Source organism: Alosa sapidissima, chromosome 3, assembly GCF_018492685.1.
Source record: "Alosa sapidissima isolate fAloSap1 chromosome 3, fAloSap1.pri, whole genome shotgun sequence".
Taxonomy (NCBI): domain Eukaryota; kingdom Metazoa; phylum Chordata; class Actinopteri; order Clupeiformes; family Clupeidae; genus Alosa; species Alosa sapidissima.
The window spans coordinates 27,426,938-27,447,497 of NC_055959.1; the positions used below are offsets into that span (position 1 = coordinate 27,426,938).

Consider the following 20,560-nt stretch of genomic DNA (forward strand, 5'->3'; position numbering starts at 1 on the left):
CGGGGTGGTTCCAACAACATTAAAATGGATACATCAACATTTTCAATCAAAACACGCTACATTAAGTATTATAGCCAGCAGAGATAGACTTTAGTGTAGGTGAGGTTTATTTGGAACCCTCCGCCATCGTGCTGCAGTAGGTTACACTTTGATTAACTGATGGATAATGAAGAGACAGAGAGACAGAGAGAGAGAAAGTTTGACTGTAAAACCCGCCCACAGAGGCGACGAATAATCAGAATGCTCTCCTTCTTGTTCTGCCTGCCACTCATTCTCTCTTCATATACCTCTCACTTGCAAATATTAAATTTGTCACGGGCGCCAGTGAGCCGCTATCAATATGCGGGAGACACCCAGAACTTCTGAGAGAGATGGGATGAGACAGTATGTGAAAGACAGAAAAGGCTGGAAACAAAGACTACTAGATATGATTTACTAGGCTCATTTATATCTGAATGTAGCAATGGAGTAAAATTATATGAGCATTTGCAGTATTGAAACCTGTATTGAAACCTGTTCTTTGGTTCAATGGTACTTGTTTGCAATATGTGTATATGTATTTGGACATACATCATGTCTTACGTCCCTCCATGGTCATCATCTAGAGCACGTGTGACCCCGTGGTGAACCACTCGGAGACCATCAGCCACACGGTGAGCGTCCCCCTGCAGACCACACTGGGCACCCTGGAGGAGATCGCCTGCTGAGCACACCCCTCCTCCACTACAGCAGGTGGCGCCAGTGCACACGCCCAGACATTCCCTATCATCCTCCTGCTCGTCCTCCTTCTCCTTCTCCTCCTCCTCCTCCTCCTCCTCCTCCTCAGCGCTGATAGGACTGAGTTTTCTGGGAGGGAGGGAGGGAGGGAAAGAGAGAGAGAGAGAGAGAAGAAAAGCTGTGGGAGAAGGGAGAAGTGTGGAAAGGTTGAAGATGGTGCCCAGGCCTCCCTGCCTCTTTACAGACTCTTCAGTCAGCTGAAATATGGAGCTTTATTGAGGTTGCAGAGGGTTTTTTTGAAACTATGGAGTGGTTAAACTGTCCAGTTTCTCCGCACATTCACACACCCACAAACACATTTGGTGAAATTCTCACAGATCCTGTGAAGACGGTGACAAACATACGGTACACGACATATACAAGACACAAGACCATGAACTAAACAGACACACAGTGGATGTCAAGTGGAACAGAATCTGTACAGGACATGATCTCACACTTCTCATCTCAAAGTCTACTGCCATAACTGTTACGGAAAAAGAAAAGCAAAACAATGAAATTGTTGGTTATTTGCATGTGTCAGTTCTTTGGATACAATGCAGTTTTCTTGTTCTGATTGCGCTGGGACTGACGTAATGCTTATATAAGTATGTGTGTGTGTGAGAGAGAGAGATAGAGAGAGCAAGTGTGTCTCTTTGTATGGGTGTCGGTGTGTGTGTGTGTGTGTGTCCATCTGTGTGCCATATGCTGTGCAGTCTCCTTTTGTGAAGGCTCTAGTCCCCTATCCCCACAGTCTTGCAAGGCCTCTCATTCTGACACAATTTTCATGACATAAAAGGTCCGAGGTCAGAAACGTTTGACGATGGTCATTTTGTATAGAAAAGACACTGGAAGCCTGGCAACTGCAGTGACAGCCCATTCAACTCTACACAGCAGAGGGCAGCCATCTTGTCATGTTGTGGCAAATGGATTTATGAAGCTTTCAGTGTGACTATGACATGTGTGATGGTATTTATTTACTGTTGATTGACAGTGTCACTATGCTTTGGGCTTCTTCAGAGATCTTATTTTCATTGAGAAATTTGTAACAAAAAAAAATGATTATGATGAATGTCAATGATGTGCAGTCATTTTAACGTACCAGTTGCCATTGCACTTAACTGCTTCTGTACTTCATGTGTGTGACATTTACAAGCAAGAAAGTCCTTTTTTTTCTGTGAGTGGCATTAAAATAGTGCTCATTCTGAGTTTGACTTGACTTGTTGAGAGTGCTGCCCTTAAACAGGAACTATAACCAGTAGCTGTTAGCCTTCCTTGCACAGCAGCACAGGCCCCCTTCTGAGCTGCTAACCCTTACACAACGGATTGGCGTGAGAGCGCTTGAAGCCAATCAAATGAATGAATCTTACGGTCAGTGTGTGAGAGTTGGCAGCTCTGCCCCTTCACTAGGACATCTCTCCCATGGCCTCCTCCTCTCATATCTCCATGGCAACTTTGTAAGGCTTTTTGTTCTTTTTTATGTTGTTATTTTTTTATTTTTTTTACAGTCATAAATGCAAGCATTTTACATTTTCTAGCATTACTCCCGAGGTGGTTGCTCTGCTGTATCCTCTCACGCAGAACCAGCAGCAACTGGAAGTGATGTGTGGGAGTGTTCGTGTTATGGCTTATTTCCGTGTTCGTGTGGAACTCACAGTAGGGACTTGGGCTTGACAGAACCGAGGATTCTTTACTCACTTTTCAGAAACTATCATTATTATCATTCTTCTTGTTCTTCTTATTATTAGTATTTCTTTTTTAGTTTCTATAGATTTTAGCCTAAAACATACAGTAGGATTTGGTCTGTTTAACTGGCATCAAAGTGTAGTGCAGTGTTTTTTTTTGTCTTCTGTCATCCATGAAGTTGTGGATGCTCTGGGACATAATCATGGCCCACTTCACTTTGGCCAGCTGTCAAGGCATTGTTAATTTACCTCAGATACTGCTGACAGTTTTGTTTCAGAACCTCAGAGAAAAGGCATGGACAGAGAGAAAGAAAGCATGCGCCTGCATAGATAGTTGGGTGAGGCCTTCCTGGGGAGTTTTCCCATTAGGACAAGCCTTGCCCCATCTCAGCTCAGTTGCTCAACAGAAATCCTCACTCACAACATGTTCAAGTGCAATTTTGTTTACATAAACACAAATATACTTGCAGATGTTTCATTTTATGAGCATGCGCCTATATCCCTCTGAGTTTCCGTGTATGATAGGCTATGTGGAATTGGATTGGTGCCAATGTGCTGCTATGCTGTCTCTGTTGTTAGGTGCTCTCATGTGAGTGTGAGCACTATGCTGACAGGGGATCTTGGGAATTTATTTTGGATATGCATTAGTTACCACTGCACATATGAGAAGAGCTTAACACATATCATTTGCCATGGCAGCTAAGGTCAGAAAAAATTGTCAAGACAAAAGTCTACTTGAAAAGTATCTATGGAAAGCCCATATTTTTTCAACTTTCAAGCTGTCCCAACAAAACCTGTGCAGAGGGCAAATTTGCATTTCATGGAACATCACAGTACTTATTTAGCATTGAGCCATGCAGCCTTAACCGGAGAGCATAATGAGACTGATACTAGCCCATTTTATATGGTAGACAAACCTATCTATAGGTGTTTGTTCTGATTTAAATACAATCTGAAATATGAGTGCAGAAAAGTATAGTCTCTTTGCTCTAATGGTCCCTGCAGCTTGTAGGCACCATGCAGCTTGTAGCGTGTGCCGAATATGGGCACACAATGTAACATGCTCTTTCCTAAGCTGGTAAACAAATGAGTTTCATGACAATCCAATATGAAAATGGTGTTTTGTATTAATTACATTCTCTTATTTATTCAGCCCTTTGGGATGTACTCAGTGTGTGTGTGTGTGTGTTTGTGTGTTTGATTGATACAAAGAGGTGTTTTCTTGTTTACACCTCAATGAGCATGGAGTCAATCTCCCCATTACTGGGAGAGACCCCTGCAGTGCCAATTAAAAGATGTAATAAAAAGGGAGTGTAGTGCAATCATCGTTTCCCAGTATGGCAGAAAATGGCACCGGGCTGTTTGGCACATGCTACTTTGTTCAATAGCAGTGCCATGCTGATTAGCAGTCACAAAACGAATCGGGGCACGAGCATTTCTACAGACTCCAGACTTTATATTCAAACATAGTTTTAAGACAACAAGCTTAATTGTTTATTCAATGGAGCTTGTGTGCAAGCCAGCACAGCACATCAATTGGTAGTAAGCTTATATGTTTTGCCAGAAGATGGAATATGTGGTAGGGTGTCATTGCTGTTTTTGCCTAATTGGGAATTGAATGGTTAAGTTTTCCGCTATCGTTGCACAAGGAAGACATGCAAACATGCTATGATGCATACTGTACATCTTTATTTGTCATTTATTCAAACATTTGTTTGCTTGTCTTTCTGACTGTGTTGGTAAAATGTTTCTATTGGTGCAATGGCATTCAAGAGCCCATCATGGGAAACAGTGCAAGTGATGACTAACTGTCCTGTGGTTTGATTTTACACCCTGATCTCTTTCTCTGCTGTGTCTCTATCCACCTGTTCTTCTCCTCCTTCTCTCTGCCTGTGGATCTCCATCCTTTTCTTCAGTCATGTCCAGTGTTCTCTCTCTCTTCTCTTTCTATGTGTCTTCCTGTCAGTCAGCTCTATGTCAGTCCCTCTCTCCCCCTCCCTCTCTCCTTATTTCTGTCTTTCTTTTTTTCTGTCTTTTTCTCCTCTTTCTCCTCCGGACTGTGCTGAGGCCAAGCTGTGTGTAATATCTCTGTGTGAAGCTTTCCCCCCTGATGTCCTTCCTCTCCTGGAGAAAAGGGGCCAAACGTTTGGAGGGCTGATGAGGCTGGGTGTATGTGTGGAACCAGCACTATTTACAGTGACTACAAAAATTGCTTTTTCATGACATTATGCATCTGTGTTTTTAATGTGAATAAATCAAAGTATCTTTTCTTGCTGGTTTTCTTTTGCGGTTTTAATTATCCCTGCTTGGTTCATTGTTTCCTTGTAACTCTATATTCTAACTCTGTGTGTGTGTGTGTGTGTGTGTGTGTGTGTGTGTGTGTGTGTCTGTGAGCGTGTGCTTGTGCATGTGCGTGTGCACGTGTGCATTAGGTCTGTTTACCGATGATAACAGAACAACCTGTTATGACAAATGCAAACAAGGAGGAGAGAGACATGAGCTCAAAACAATGGCTAACACAATAGAGAGAGAGAGAGGGGGGCGGCGATAAGCCTTGGGAACAATGTTCTCTCCTTGGCGACAGTACTCAAGCACTGTACTCAAGCACTACTGGCTGGTGTAGCACACTAACCTTGCTTGCATGTATTACAGAGAGTCCACTTCCTTTCAAGGTCTGAGACATGCCTATGCATGAAAAGGGGGCTTCAGGGACTCGTATGAGCACTGCCTCCATTTACCTTTCCATTAGGGTGCTACTAATACGCCAATTCCTCCATTTGTTATGGTCACTCCCTATGTTATGATGGAACCCTTGAAGGCCATTTGTCACGCCGGTCTACCGGTTTGAGTTGCCCGTGTGCAAAACATTTAACAATATGCAGGCAATGTGGTGGACAGACGAATGAGTCCAAGACAAAGGATTCTAATCTACTTTAGTGTATTTTTATTAAATAAGTTATGTTTAGGTAGTCAGCAATAATATTAAAACAATGTCATATAACCGAATTTTGCATCTCATAATTCATCTCAGCAGTCCAGCAGTCACAGAATTAACCTAAAACAGCCTCGTCCAATAAAAGATAAAAAAATACCCCCACCAGTCACTAGTAGCGTTGCGCTACCACCGGACACTGGTGACGTACCCACGTCAAAGATGGTTGATTACGAAGATACTTCCTGAGAGGCCATTTCCTGTCCCAGGAAATGTATGCAAATAGGGTAGCAGTAGTACACGCCCCACACGAGGGGGGGCCACTATCCCCCATTTATGCAGTGATCGGGCTCCCTTTTTAACATTGAGGTCTATGGCAGAATCCAAGAATTTCCCAGAATTTGTCAAAGCCTTATTTTTCTGAGCAATGGATGCACATTTCAGACATGGTATCATGATCTCCAAACCCTCCTCTCCATTTCAGGAGAATGTCGTGACAGTATGACCCTCCAGTCGGGAGAAAATCAACATTGATGAAGGTGTACACCAAGTTTGTTTTGTACTCCGGCTTCTGTCTGGCGTGGAACCAAGGCGTTCAAACGTCAGTCATACGTCAGTGACACGCCCCTGTGCAGGCGGGAACTGAACCAGAGCCCGTCTCTGACTGAACTCCACTTTGCCCTCATAGACATGAACTAGGACGACCCATCTTGCTACGGATTAATTATTTTTGCCCACGTCCAAAACAGCCACATTAGGCCTAGCAGTAGCAGCAGCAGCGGCAACAGAGCGTGCACAACAGCACAAAACGATAGCAGAGTCAGGCAACACCCCCCCCCCCCCCCCCCCCCCCGGATTGGGCAAAGTTCATGGGTCCATTATGTAAGGGATAACGGCCACCGAGGTGTCCTGTTATATGGAATTAAAGCTGCAGTTGGCAAGTCTGACAGATTGAGGGGACTTAGCCAAAATGTTGAATGTTTACAACTCTCATGCCCCTCCCCCACTACCACCGAGCACCCTCTCATCGAGTTTGTGCTTGTCAGTGCGCACCAGACTGCACCAGACTGTGATTGGCAGGCTTCGCAACAATGGAATTAACTGTAAACAACTGTCCATGCGATCACTGTTTTAGGGCCAATGAAAGTTGTACAAGTCGGCTTCTTTTTAAACGGAACCGCGTGTTTCCTTTGCGTGTTAAAAGCACAACTATTGCCTATAGTGGCAACCGGGTGATAAGCGGGATAACGGCCTTCAAGGTGTCCTGTTATACGGAATTAATGGACTTGGCTCCGCTGCGCATCGGGGAGTTCTTTGCCTCTCGCCTTCGTCTATTAATTCCGTATTAGGACACCTCGGTGGCCGTTATCCCTTACTTATCATCAGACATTGGCAACACCGGGGAGGGGTAATTGGCACAGCACACAAAATCACACGTGAATTATATGACATAGCACACAAAAGCACACAAGATCAAATTATAAAATAAATCAAAATATTCACACATGGGACACATTACCTCATACATTTAGCTATTTATTTAGTATTTTAGTCTAAAACCAGACCTATATAGACTGTTATTGTTATTGCTATATTGTGCAGTGTTATTTTAATTATGCTAAGGGTTGATTGTAACACCACAGTCACGTGAACAAAGAGTTCACAGTAATTCAGTGTTGGAGATATATTTTTTAGATTTGAAGGGAGGAAGTGGATTCCAATCATCTTAAATCAAACCTTTCAGTATGAGATATCAGTTACATGAACAAAGAGTTCACAGTAATTCAGTGTTGGAGATATATTTTTAGATTTGAAGGGAGGAAGTGAATTCTAATCATCTTAAATCAAACCTTTCAGTATGAGATATCAGTTACATGAACAAAGAGTTCACAGTAATTCAGTGTTGGAGATATATTTTTTAGATTTGAAGGGAGGAAGTGGATTCTAATCATCTTAAATCAAACCTTTCAGTATGAGATATCAGTTACATGAACAAAGAGTTCACAGTAATTCAGTGTTGGAGATATATTTTTAGATTTGAAGGGAGGAAGTGAATTCTAATCATCTTAAATCAAACCTTTCAGTATGAGATATCAGTTACATGAACTGAGTTTACACAGATGTGTTCAAGGTTCAAAGTTACTTCATTAGGTCTCCCAAGGAAGAAATTTGTTTTGGATAAAGGGTAAAGGCGGCCACAATCGCAATGCAAAAAACATCACAGCACATACATGGGTTTCCCGTTTACCAACAAAACTAGTAGGCGCGCAGCCGTGGGGCAGAAGACGGTTGGTGGCGGCCACAACGTTATAAACTTAACCTAATAGTCGGCTGCTGTAAGCTACAATCAGATTTTTTTGCATAGCCCCCCTGTTGTCTCAATGATAATAACATCTCATTTCAGACTTTATTTCAGAGTTTGTCGTTCATTTGCATTATTAACATCGTCTTTTGGCATTTTTGGCGAAGACATGCATTACGTTAGGGATATTGAACATATTGAACATTCTCTAACCATCGTGATTTCAAATTGGTGCAGGTTTCAGCACAAAAACTCATTGTATTCTTTTCATGAAGAGCACTGCTCTATTGCATAGAAATCCATGATACACATAGAGTGAATAAAAGAAACTCTTATGAGTTAAAGTTGCCCTTTATTTTGTTTTTATGAGCTTGTGTTCCCAAGCCTCATAATAATTATTTTGTTTTAATTTTTCTTCCAATAAAATGGTGCATACCTTAGCCCACCTTTACATTTTAATGATACGAAGCCAAGCCAACTAATTAAGTCTGTAGGCTAACAAGAGGCATGCTTTCAATTCTGGGAACTGTAGTGTAGCTTTACAATTAGGCCTACCAACATCAATAGTGAATTCTTTTGGCCAATTATAAAAATGTATCCAAATTCAATCCATGTTTCACCAACCGTTTGTACCCATTTCCTTAACATTCACAAAACACAAATGTCACCATCACTAAGATGAGCCCTGAGCGAGAATAAATCAATTAAGCAGTCAATCCACCATGAGCTCCCAGATGACTGGTATGAGCTGCTGTTGGAGCATCACTGACCCCTGGGCCAACTTGTTCTCAGTCACTTGTCGCTCGTGTTTATTGCACGAGAGAGGGGCTGTTGGCTAATTCAATTGCCTCTGTGCTTTGTTTAATTGCCCTCCCTTTTCTGAAGGCGTAACGAGGCCTGCAGAAATCGATGGCCTTTTTTTTTTTAACATTTTATAAACGGCTGGATAGGCTAATGAACAATAACGCTACTGAAGGATGTCTGCTTCCTTCACACAAGCTTTTTTGGAGAGAACCTCTCTGCCCGCCTTCTCCCAACCTTTCACATCATGACCTCATTAACACTGTAAAAACACACAGCATGTGCTCTTCATATAGTGGAGGCAAGTGGTTTGCCTGGCGTGGCAGGTATGTAGAAGGGAGAGCCCAGTTTGCTCTGGCTCTTAGGGGCCTTGTTATATTTTCCCTGCAACATATCAAAAGAAGATGGAGGGAAAAACACTCCACAGCAAAGCCATCATGGCTGTGGACATACTCCAGGGAAGCAGAGAGAAGTTGAGAGACAGACATCACAGAGAAGTTGAGAGACAGACATCACCCCTCTATTAGAAAACAAATGCTTGTACAGGGAATGTAGCACTCCTATCCAAGTATAAGTATATCTACTCTTTTGATCCTGTGAGGGAAATTTGGTCTCTGCATTTATCTCAATCCGTGAATTAGTGAAACACACACAGCACACAGTGAACACACAGTGAGGTGAAGCACACACTAACCCGGAGCAGTGAGCTGCCTGCTACAGCGGCGCTCGGGGAGCAGTGAGGGGTTGGGTTCCTTGCTCAAGGGCACTTCAGCCGTGGATGTGGGCATGGGAGAGCAGTGCTCAACCACTTCCCCCGCCCACATTTTTCCTACTGGGTCGGGGATCAAACCGGCAACCCTTTGGTTCCAAGCCCGAAGCCCTAACCAGTAGGCCACGGCTGCCCCTCAATAGTGGGTTCCTATGCTACCATTGTCCACATAGTAAAAAAAGAGAGATGAATAGCTTTGTAACTTTCTGTATCATACATATTAGATTAGACTGCATTGCTAGCTAGGTGGCCTTCATAGATATAACTTGTACACAGCTCCTTACACTTGTAAAATAAAGAAAAAAAAACAAATGCTGGTGGCATGCAAAAGGGCATGGGTCTTTTTTATACATTTCTAGTAGATGTATTGTTGCTACGGTGCTAGTTTGAAGGACAGGTTATTAAGGTGAACCAAGAGTTTTGCTTACGTAAGTGGCCCTATTTCTGTCTGGCCCTGAATTGTGGCATCCTTCACTGCAAATATTGATAGAAAATGGTACATTATTGAATTTGGGGCGAGCTGAATAATTCAGACAACTTTGAAAATGTACTTCTGCATCCATTTTTCACCACCATCCTCTCTCATGAGGTGAGGTGAGGGAAAGTTACTTTGTCATAAGATCTCAGGTGCCCTCTAGAGACCAACTGGGGGAATTGCAGCCCACAACCACCCACCCACCCCTCCACAAGCGGATTTCTCCCCTCAAGTATCCCAAATCCCCCTGAATCCTTGGATGACATCTTCTTGCATCATTGCGTTCATTAGCATGCAAATCAAAAGCGGGGAGCGGCTTTTAACATGCAACTCGTTTGTAGAGGGGGCTTATGGCCTTCCATCTGCATTAACACAGATACCAGTGTTATGGAATGAAGGTGATTTTCTGCTAGGTTGGGTGGATGGCTTGGTCACACCATTTGTACATTTGGCTGGTCAAAACACTGAGTAATCATTATCGACCCCTCTGAATTGTAGGCTACTAGAAATGCTATTACTGCCCGGTAGCCATATTAATCACAGTCATAAGCCTGCCACACCCTCAGGGAAATGAAATATAACCGTCTCCCTGTCGCCTTTAGACACAGCCCAGACTTCTTTCATTCCAGACACTTATTCAAATTAACCAGCAAATCGCATCAGTAACGATAAACACACTAGTCAAACTTGCCATTTGTGAGACAAAAAGAGGCTGCATTTATAATTTGCGTTGAGTATGAAAGCCGAGACTTTTTAAAATGTTATTAAGGGTGGCCTTTGAGGATATGATCAGTAATTCTTCATAATGATCCACGACACAATGGGCTGAAATTATCCACCTTCCACAGACCTCTCCTTCTTCCTAGCCTGTTTCCGAAGAAGCCACAGACAAATGAGCAAATTAGTTAATGAGATGATGGTCTCCAGGAGGAGGAAGATGAATGGTTGTTTTTAATTTTCAGGACTTGAAATGGCCAGACCAAGTTAGTCAGACTTTGCGGGGGTGTGTACATCCAGGAGTGTGTCTCTGATTGTGTGTGTGTGTGTGTGTGTGTGTGTGTGTGCGTGCGTGTGCGTGTGTGTGTGCGTGTGTGTGTGTGTGTGTGTGCCTGTGTGCGTGTGTGTGTGCGTGTGTGTTTATGTGTAAATACAGACACACGTGCGTCGGTGTGTGTCTGGCATATGTAGTCAGAAATTACCATTCAGCCTCCGTAACATAACCATTTCTCAGTAGCAAGAGCCACACTAATAAGATCGACTGGTGTCCATTTTAATTGTCTTTGCTGGGAGCAGTCTCTGGAACCTGGCAGGATGCTCGGCAGTTAATTGCTAAATAGGAAATTAGGGGGGAGGAGGAGAGAGAGTGTGTGTGTGTGGGGGGGGGGGGGTCAGGAAATCAGGAACCAGCCGAATCAGGAACCAGCCGACTCAAACAAACAGGTGTCAAAACCAGAGATAAGCACACCATATCTGTTCATGTATCTACATGCTCAGAGTATAATGAAATTCTGTGTGTGTGCGTGCGTGCGTGTGTGTACACAGCTCCATACATTTGTACAGTTGACAGAACAAAAAACAAATGCTGTGCGCAAAAGTACATGGGTGTGTGTGTGTGAAAGATGCCACGCAATGCATTCACTAGAAGTGTATATATGAAGGCCAGAGCTGAAACTTATGATTGGATATGATATAGGCCTGAAGGCCAGACTTTTTAACTTTTTAAAAATGCACTTTCTCCCATCTCACTTCACTTTAAGCAACCACCATCTGGGTGTTGACCATACAGTATGACTCAAACACTATAAATAGACTGAAATGAATGGTTAACTAGTGAATACTACAAGCCTGACGTAGCCATACTCAGTCTGAAACGGAAGCATCGGGACGTGATTATGGGGCGTGTTTCAGGCATACACTATAAAAAATAACCGATACAGGAGAAAAATACCTCTTCATACAATTGGATAGATCTAACCAATCAAAGCAACGAAATAGCCTACCGTAAAACCTGCAGAGAACAGTCAGAGCATCCTTTTTCTGACAAATGCCTTAATAACTGTTTTCTGTTCATTTTTTAAAGTTATTGCGCCGTCAATATTTTGTAAACCGTCACGATAACAACATAAACATGTAGCTTCGCTATAACGACAAGCTTTTTGCTGTAAACAAATTCAACCGCAGCGCACTCACTCAGGTTACGTGAATGAATACTGTAGGTACCATTGCTAATCTGTCCATCATTGTATAAAGCGCGCCCGGATGCTGCCCTGACGATTCGATTGGTCCGCACGATTCTCAATTTTTCATAGAAGCTTGTCAATGGAACAAGTCCAGATCGAACTTCCCGACTTCAAATTTTGTGGGCAGGGCTAAGGTCAGGCTGGCTTTTCAGGTTAGGGTACTACTACTGTAGTTCACCGGGAAGAAGACTGCTCACTTGATTTTCTATAGGACTGTGGCTCTTGTGTATGTGAGTGAGTCATGGGATAAAATTTTACCTGAACACGTGATCTGTGGGTGAGTAATTATATCAGTTGGATTCTGATTGTGCTGCTGTGATTGGCCTCTAAAATCTTAGATTAGGTCACATATCTCTAGTTCAAGCACAGGGTAAGAGGGTACAAAGTCACGGTTAACAGAAAATACATCAGGAGTATTCATCACATGTTTATTTTATGTTCACTTGCATCTTTACAATGTTATGTAAAGTAGATCTAGAGTTGAATTATTTTGCATGACCATTACAAATCCTTTATATCACCAAGAAGGCAATGGAGTCTGTTTTGTCTTCCCACCAAAGATGTTCCAGTTTGCAGGTACTGTATGTCCTCTGTGCATATCGATCATCACAAACCCAAAATTCCCAGGTTCACAGAGGTTCACAGTAACAGCCTGGATATAAGGCTTACTATGGACCTGTACAAATACCTCCTTGAATACCTCCTTAACATGAATGGAATCCTATATTTACAGCTGTGCTGTGTTTATCTGTATTGACACAAAGGAAACTGCAGTATCACAATGTACTGCCATTTCTACTGGTTTGCCATCCTTTCAGAGAGATAGGGTGAGAGGGTAGAGGAATCAAAACGGCTGAGTGCTACTGGAATTGTCAATGGCACAAGAACATTAGAATGTACACATGTGAATATTGACATTCATGTTAACCATTTTTCAGTTGTGCACTTTGATTTAAAAGTCTTTAAGTTTGTTATTAAACACTGAAATTAAACATTCCATATTTATGTACAAAGATTTCTACTAAAATACATGATATGTGAGGTGTGTATGAGTGTGTGTGTGTGTGTGTGTGTGTGTGTGTGTGTTCCCATGCATGTGTGCATATTCTTGCAATTATGTCCTTGTTGCATGGAAGCATCTTGATTGATGGATGGCTACAATAATGCATGACGATTTCCATCAGTCTGAGGTGCAATCCCTCAGCCAGGCATCATTCCCTTAGGAGAACGGAGAGGTATGGAAGCACGTTACCATGGCAAGCCCACTACAAAACCAAGAGGCTTGGTCACTGGGTTGCCAAGGGGAAAGTCAAAAAATAGCCAACTGGCAGACAGATGAATCTGAGTTAAGCAACTGAAAAACGCCTCTGATAGAGTACACCATTTGTTGTAATTGATTGGGCACTACATTCTAATTTTGTCATGTGCTTGAAAGCGATGATCACTGCCATCTCTGCCTAGGGATGGTGAAGAACATTGGCCCATTGGACAGATAGGTGTTATGGAAGCAGGCTAGAGGGACTGAGAGAGATGGAAATAGAAAGAGAATAGAGAAGTGTTTTTTCTGCCAGTGGGTGTGGCCAGAAGAGGATGTTTCAAACAGCATTGGTGGCTGATGCTACTGCGCTAATGCTCATTTTGCTGCATGTAAACTCTGCACAAAACAAAATATAATGCTGAAGAGATTAAAAAGGAAAAATAATACAGAAATTAGAAATTATGCAGCAATAAATTAAATTAAACTTTTCAAAATAATCCATTATCCTCAGCAAAAAGGCTTGGGTGTGTGTGTGTGTGTGCACGCACACTTATGTGTATGTGTGGTTAAGAGCTCTAAGTCTGAATCCATTAGTTTCTTCATAAATTATAAGCAGGAGGCTTAGTCAGGAGGGCTCCAGTCCTCCCTTAAATCTCTGTGTTTTCCCAAAGCCTCAAACTCTGAGTGGGTGCAGTTCCAACACCTAAGTTCAGACTCCGTCTACTGCCCAAGTCAGCCTCCATCTGCAGTCTCTCCTCCCTGCGCTACAGTCCCAGAGGAGCTCTCGGACCCCCCCTCAGACCACCACCACCACCACAAGGACAGGTTAAAGCCGGACGGACTAGGGGTTGGATGGGATCAGAGACTAGCCAAAATGTCAGTACGGAGGTCTGTCCCGTGGTGGGGTCAAAGAAAGGCGTATTCCCACTCCAAAAAGGCAGGCTCTGGGGCGGGACAAGACATCTTAGGTCCTCACCCAACTGACAGGCACCCAGAAGGACTCCCGTTCGAGCCTCTCGAGAATTCCCCTCAGTTCTGAGCAGGCACTTGCCGAGTCCTCCTTGACCAGGATGCGATCGACCATGTGGCCATACTGCTGATCGATCTGCTGGGCTGACTGGCGCATCTCCTGAAGCTCTTCCTCCTGAGAGAAATAAAGAGAGGGGGGGGGGGGGGGGGCAAAAAAACATCAAATCTACCAGGCCTGCCTAAGAGGGCTACAAGCGTGTGCGATCTCTCCACACAGCAGAACAGCTGTGGTCTGTATAAACAAGTCATTTGGTATGTGTGTCTCCACTGGAGTGCTACAGTACAGCTACAGCAAAGCCAAAGTCATTGGTCTCACCGTGACCCGCCCATGTTCGCCCCCTCCTGGTGAGGTAGCTGCACTGCGACGCCTTCTGCCTTCTGGGATTTTCGGTTTGACAAAGATCACAAAGGGTTTGAACTCTGCTGTACGCAGCGTCCTTAAGGCCTGTGGAGGTCAAAATAAAACCGATTAGTAATCAGTCAAGGTTTCTTTTGGGAAGAGTTCTGCATTCATTCAAATGTCACATCCTCACAAGATAGAATGATTATGAAAATCAAGGACTTTCAGACACATTGAAAGCTTTACCTCATCTTTGCACCTTTACTTATAAAGGCATGCTTAAATTATATCTAATTAAATAAACAGCAGAGATTTCTAAAGCATACCTCTGGCTGGACATCCACCATACACATCTTATTCTTGGCCTGAACCGTGCGAATGGCCTCAATACTGGTGCCATACTGGTTCTCTTTGTAGTCGCCATACTCGATGAACCTATGAACACACACAATTGACATACGCAGATAAGTGAGAACATGTTCCTTGAACCCTAAGAAGACATAATCATACACATGTCATAGATAGATAGATAGATAGATAGATAGATAGATTTTTTATTTCTTTATTGATCCCCAAGGGGAAATTCAAGATCCCCAAGGGGAAATTCATACACATTCTGGCAGAAGTCCTGTCCTGTCACTTATCATTATTACAGTTAATGTCCAGTTACATACACCATGATCTCCTAGTTGTCGTAACAATTATGCTCAGAGTTTTAGATGCCATAAAAGCATGTGGCATGCTGTCAAGAGGTCATAGGTCATATTGCCATGACAGTGCCTCACATGACACTGAACAACTATGACCGCAATCACTAATCAAGATTTTGGTTATGTTATACTGATTAAAGGATTCAAGTTAAGTTAAATCGAACAAACAGTGAATCTCAATATACTGATTAAATACCTATTAAATTAGGTATTTAAATTAAATACCTTAAATACCAACACTGATTAAATACCTAAGAAGACACTGAACACTTTAGAGTTATCTGGTGAAGGATACTTAACTACTGCGGACAGACTCACTTGTTGTTCTGAGCGTCGGCATCAAATGCCTGTTTGGTGACAAAGTGGTACTCTACCCCTTCCTTCTCATGGCTCTTCTTAGGCCTGGTGGTGTCTTGTGAAACAAAACGTGGCAACAACATGGTAACAAAATCTCAAAGATTTGATCGGTAGATCAACAAAGTGAAGGCAAACGACAGAGGAGCGATAGGAAAAAGGATTGAGGTGGAAAGAAGAGTTGAACTTACGTGGAACAGCCACGGCGTAGCGGTGCGGATTCTCTGCTATTACCCGCTGTTTCAGCTCATTGATGCGAGCGCCCAGAGAACCTTTGCAAAGCATAGATGGTGTATGTTTAGTCAATTCTGTGCACTAGAATTACATGTACAGTATTATGGTAATGAGAGCATTTGTGATTAAATGTTCGCCTTATTCTTCCGGCGGCCATTGTAAGCCAGAACGAGGCTACAGGGTACACTTGCCATCACACCTCAGTCCAGCAGATGGCGGTAATGCACTCCGTTTGCAAACTGCCAATAGAGGAAGAAGGAAGAAGGATTCGCTGGCCTGCCAAGCTGGTGATCATTTGTATTTCTGTCCATCCTCCCTTCCTTCCTCTTTTCCTAACCCCTCCTAATTAATTTTGTAAAGGAAACGAGGAAGGAACGATAGGAGGATGAAAGAGAAACCGATATGTGAAATGAGACAGCCTGCTCACTCACACATCATTTTTAAAATTATAAACGTCAATTAGTGATGATGCGGCGCATCACCTCTTAGGATAAAATAAACAGACACACAAATTGCAGAGAATATGAACTTATATCAAAACCTCAAAATATCGTATGAACATGGACTCTTCCCAATTATTGACCCTGATAATGAGGTACAGTAATGTTTGATAGTTTTCGTGACATGAATGAATACTTATTACACAATGTGTACAAAACAGGCATGAACTTTTGCATGGTAGTTCTTGACAATTCCAGCATATAAAAATCTTTTCTTGGATTATCTACTAATTTATTGTCGCTAATAAATCCATACAAACTTGTTGGAGACCGAAAGTTGATAGACGTGGAAGGGAACTTTTCACCTTGACAGCTTGGACCAATGATTGCACAATTCCGACTGAAAACACTTCTGCATGGAATGCTCTCGTGTTTCCTCGTGTATCGGCCCTTCCACATCTCTCCTCTCTCCTTGTTCTCACCTCCTCTGGTTGCAATTAGATAAATGAGACATCCTCGATGGCGTAGAGCTTCTTCTTCTTCTTTTTCTTCTGTGAGTTTTTTTTGTGTGGCTGTTTTCAAACGGAGTGCATTACCACCATATGTTGGACTGAGGTGTGATGACAAGTGTACTCAGTAGCCTCATTTTGTCTTACAATGGCCGCTGGAATAATAAGGCAAATTGATTAAATGCCCTTTGCAGACATATCTCTGTCTGAACAAGTCTGATAATGAACAAGTCAGATAGTGAACAAGTCTCATGAGCTTAATGGCAATTCCTGTGATAGCCAGTAGAGGTCAGCATCACATTGCAAATCACCACATCATACTTAAAAGCTACACTTGCCTATGAGCACCACCAGACGAGGTCTTTCATGAGGCCGGTGCTGGTACCGAGTCACCTCTTCGTACGTGAGGAAATCGGGATCACTGCTGTCTAAGGCGTTGGCATCTCCTGACGAGCCTTGCCGGTCCTTCCGACTCAGACGGAAACTACGTCGCAGGCCAGCTAAATGGAGCAGCATAGGATGAAAACAACAGTGAGCACAAGCTCAAAGGTCAACCGTCTATTGAGTTTTCTTTCATGAACAACTGTCTTGCCCTAGTGAATGAGGGGCAAGTAATATTTGTCATTGTAACAATGCAATCCAGAGACACGTATTTCATATGGCCCCTAATGCTGTCTGGGACAGATCATGTACTTCATGAGAATATAACCAGGCAGAGAAGATGTATGTGTTTTGTGTTGAATAACAAATTTCATTTCCTTAACAGGAAGCATGACATGCATTTACACCCTAGCAAACAAAACAGCTCATCTAATGAAGTCTCTGAATGTGTCACATTCATTGTGCTTGCTTGCATCAAAGGTGATAAAGTGTCTGCTAGTCTCGTCTGGTGGTATTACCTCAGCTGTTAAATATCCAGTGTGTACTCAGTGAGGCCCAAGCCCATGCTGGGAGTGTGAATGTGATATTCTATGCTATCGCCTGTCAGGTGGAGGAGATAAGATATTCCTGGTGGAATTGTACTACGTGTTATCAGATGACGTGGGAAGAATATATAAATGCCTTTTATAGACTGTGAATGAGCTGCCTGTCCATTAAAAAATTATCATATTAACATTATTAAAGTGGTGCTTTGTCTGGTGGTGAAGCTGGACTCTGGCCATAGTATGTAGATCCAGACAAGGTGTGCTTGTTTATTTGTGTTTGTGTGTGTGTGTGTGTGTGTGTGTGTGTGTGTGTGTGTGTGATCTAGAGGCTGTATGGCCGAATGCCTTAAAAGCTGCAACAGTCACTCTGCATATATGAAAGTGGAGTAGAGTGGCGCTGAGGGCAATTTGAAGCTAGAGCCAAGCTGGATGGGCGCATTACAACCACAATGCATCTCACCACTAGGGAGGCAGCACACATGCATGCTAAACACAGAGGCCTCTTGCCTGCCTTTCACATACAGTGTATCCTGCTTATGTTCATCAAGTGATACCTCCTTTCATCTAAATCCTTAAGTCAATGAACAAGTGTTAGAAATGTGGCACAACACCAGCATAGGATGATCTGTAATATCTAAAATATTCCTCAGAATAATTAATTTAGCACTAACTATTGTTTTTTATTGTTCTGAAGGTTTCCCCAAAAATCTGAATTTTACTAGTTTATGTAGCAGTCCAGGGAGATACAGTATGTACAGCTTACAGGGATAAACTTATAATAATGTGTAAAATACTGTTAGCATACTTCCAGTGTACTTTGATCAAATGGGTTAAGTAGCCTACAGTATGTGGGGTGATGGCTGGTGTGGAGTCACATCTCTGACCTCCATAAGGGCTGTGTTTCAGCAGTCACGCAGTCTAGGCTGTGCTCAGCCTGTGTCAGTAACAGTGATAACCTTTTTGTAACGAACGGTGACCGTACCTGAGTAAAACTCCCAGGAAAACACCTGGCCACAGGAGGGCGCCACCGCTTTACACTTCGGAGAGACTATAACGCGCGTTAGACCATCACTCTCACTCTCGCGCACTCGTCTCACTCACTTCTCTGCCCACAGCAACTGCACTGGGATCAGTTCCGCGCAAAGTCCATGAACTGGCTTTCAGTTACAGACCGGCAGGATGGAGCTGATGTTAGCGCAGTTGCTCAGGACATGAATACATTCTATGGCTTCAGGCACATTTTTTGTAGCACCAGGCAATGCAGCATCTCGAGCAGTGAGTGTACGAGCAGTCTGACGTGCGGACTCGAGTGTGCAGTACATCCAACAGCAGGGTTAGGCTAGGATGGTAGCAGGGTCTGCAAGGACTGTTAGGGGTCAAGGTTCACAGGTTCAAAGGTCAGGGGCAGCAGTGGAGGGAGGAAATGGTAGGAGGATCTAAACACCATTAGTTGATATCGCACTTGCGTGGTCTTATTTATTTCCCCTAAGTAAATTTATTCTCTGAGGGACCAATAAAAACCTCTATACAGATTGATTGATTGATTGAATTCATTTTTGATGAATAAAAATTCCAGTGTTCAGATCTCTCCAAGAATCCACAGCATTCATTGATATCTGGGGTGAGGTCTGGGGAGACTGTGGGATGTTTTGGAGAGGATAAGGAATTGGAAAGGGTTTAGGGGTTTACTGTGTCTGGTCCATATGGACATTTGAGTTTTGAAAGCCTATTAAAACCAACACATCTATGTGATTGATACAAATTCCCACCCCTTAGAGATAAGACCCTCACAAGACCCTCACAATGTCAATAGGGTGTGTCTAAGAATGTTATACTACTATTTTACCCTCATTTTCAGTATAGCATATTCCTAACAAGGACGATATTGTGAAATAATATGGTGCAAGATGATCAAAAGGATCAATCAATGTCTATCTAGTGTAGATATTCAGTCAGTTGCAAACCATAAGGAGACTCTCTGTGTGTACTCTATGTGTTTACAGCCCCTCTCCATATTTCACTTTCTACCTGTCAGTGTGTCTCCTTTTTTTTACTTTTTATAAGACAGTGTCTACACTGTAATCTCTAATCCTATTGTTGAGCCATACTCAGGCAACTCTTTCCCTTAATTACCCATAATCTGAAGACACACACACACACACACACACACACACACACACACACTGCCCAAATCAGTGGGGCTGGCGGCTTTCCCTCCCCTGTGACCCATCCCCTACCATGGCCAGGCAAACAGACTGACACTGGGATGCAGACAGGAGGGGAGGAGGAGGAGGAGGATGAGGAGGAGGAGGAGGAGGAGGAGGAGGAGGAGGAGGCATGCAGGCTCTCACCTATGTACTGTCCATTGAAATAGCCCTCACAGTCACAGTCCTCTGTAAGGGAAGCAAGCAGGGGAGAAGAGAGGGATGGTGAGCAGAGGGGAACCGACATTGCTGAAGGAACCCAAAGCACCAGGAGAGGGGAGAGGAGGACAGAGGGGAACGTGGACAGGGGACAGGGGTCAGGGGGGTCAGCTGCTAGCTCTGCAGCCAGGCAGGCACGCAGGCAGGCAGGCAGGCAGGCGGACAGGACAGGACAGGACAGGACCAGACAGGACAGGACGGAGAGGGCGCGACCAGGGGGGGCAAGAGGACGGGCACACAAGCAGGCAGTGGGCTGAAGTGCTGTGGGCACTGGGCAGGGGAGCCAGCAGGCCCCACACGGTAGGGGCCCTTCAGTCAGGGCAACGGGGGCTAGAGCCTGCACACTCTCTGGTCGACACCTTGAGAGAGATCTAACG

The 20,560-nt window shown here is 43.5% G+C and overlaps 2 protein-coding genes across 8 annotated transcripts in view; one reads left to right on the forward strand and one right to left on the reverse strand.

Annotated features, from left to right (window-relative positions):
• The window catches only part of asic2 (acid-sensing (proton-gated) ion channel 2), a 387,486-nt gene extending 382,776 nt beyond the window's left edge, over positions 1 to 4,710 (forward strand). For all 3 annotated transcript variants that reach the window (XM_042084878.1, XM_042084877.1, XM_042084876.1), the window contains one exon: positions 606 to 4,710. In XM_042084878.1, coding sequence (XP_041940812.1) covers positions 606 to 707 — 102 coding nt within the window. In that variant the 3' untranslated portion in view covers positions 708 to 4,710. The remainder of the gene's footprint in view (positions 1 to 605) is intronic.
• A 7,666-nt stretch (positions 4,711 to 12,376) lies between these two features.
• mpp3a (membrane palmitoylated protein 3a) overlaps positions 12,377 to 20,560 on the reverse strand; it is a 24,705-nt gene continuing 16,521 nt past the window's right edge. For 3 of the 5 annotated variants that reach the window (XM_042084874.1, XM_042084873.1, XM_042084872.1), the window contains 6 exons: positions 17,173 to 17,334; positions 15,843 to 15,923; positions 15,616 to 15,709; positions 14,914 to 15,022; positions 14,564 to 14,692; positions 12,377 to 14,362 (listed from right to left, as the gene is read on the reverse strand). In XM_042084874.1, coding sequence (XP_041940808.1) covers positions 14,183 to 14,362; positions 14,564 to 14,692; positions 14,914 to 15,022; positions 15,616 to 15,709; positions 15,843 to 15,923; positions 17,173 to 17,334 — 755 coding nt within the window. In that variant the 3' untranslated portion in view covers positions 12,377 to 14,182. Of the gene's footprint in view, positions 14,363 to 14,563; positions 14,693 to 14,913; positions 15,023 to 15,615; positions 15,710 to 15,842; positions 15,924 to 17,172; positions 17,335 to 18,742; positions 18,809 to 20,111; positions 20,154 to 20,560 lie in introns of all 5 variants that reach the window. The other 2 variants (XM_042084869.1, XM_042084870.1) reach the window with 2 other exon arrangements.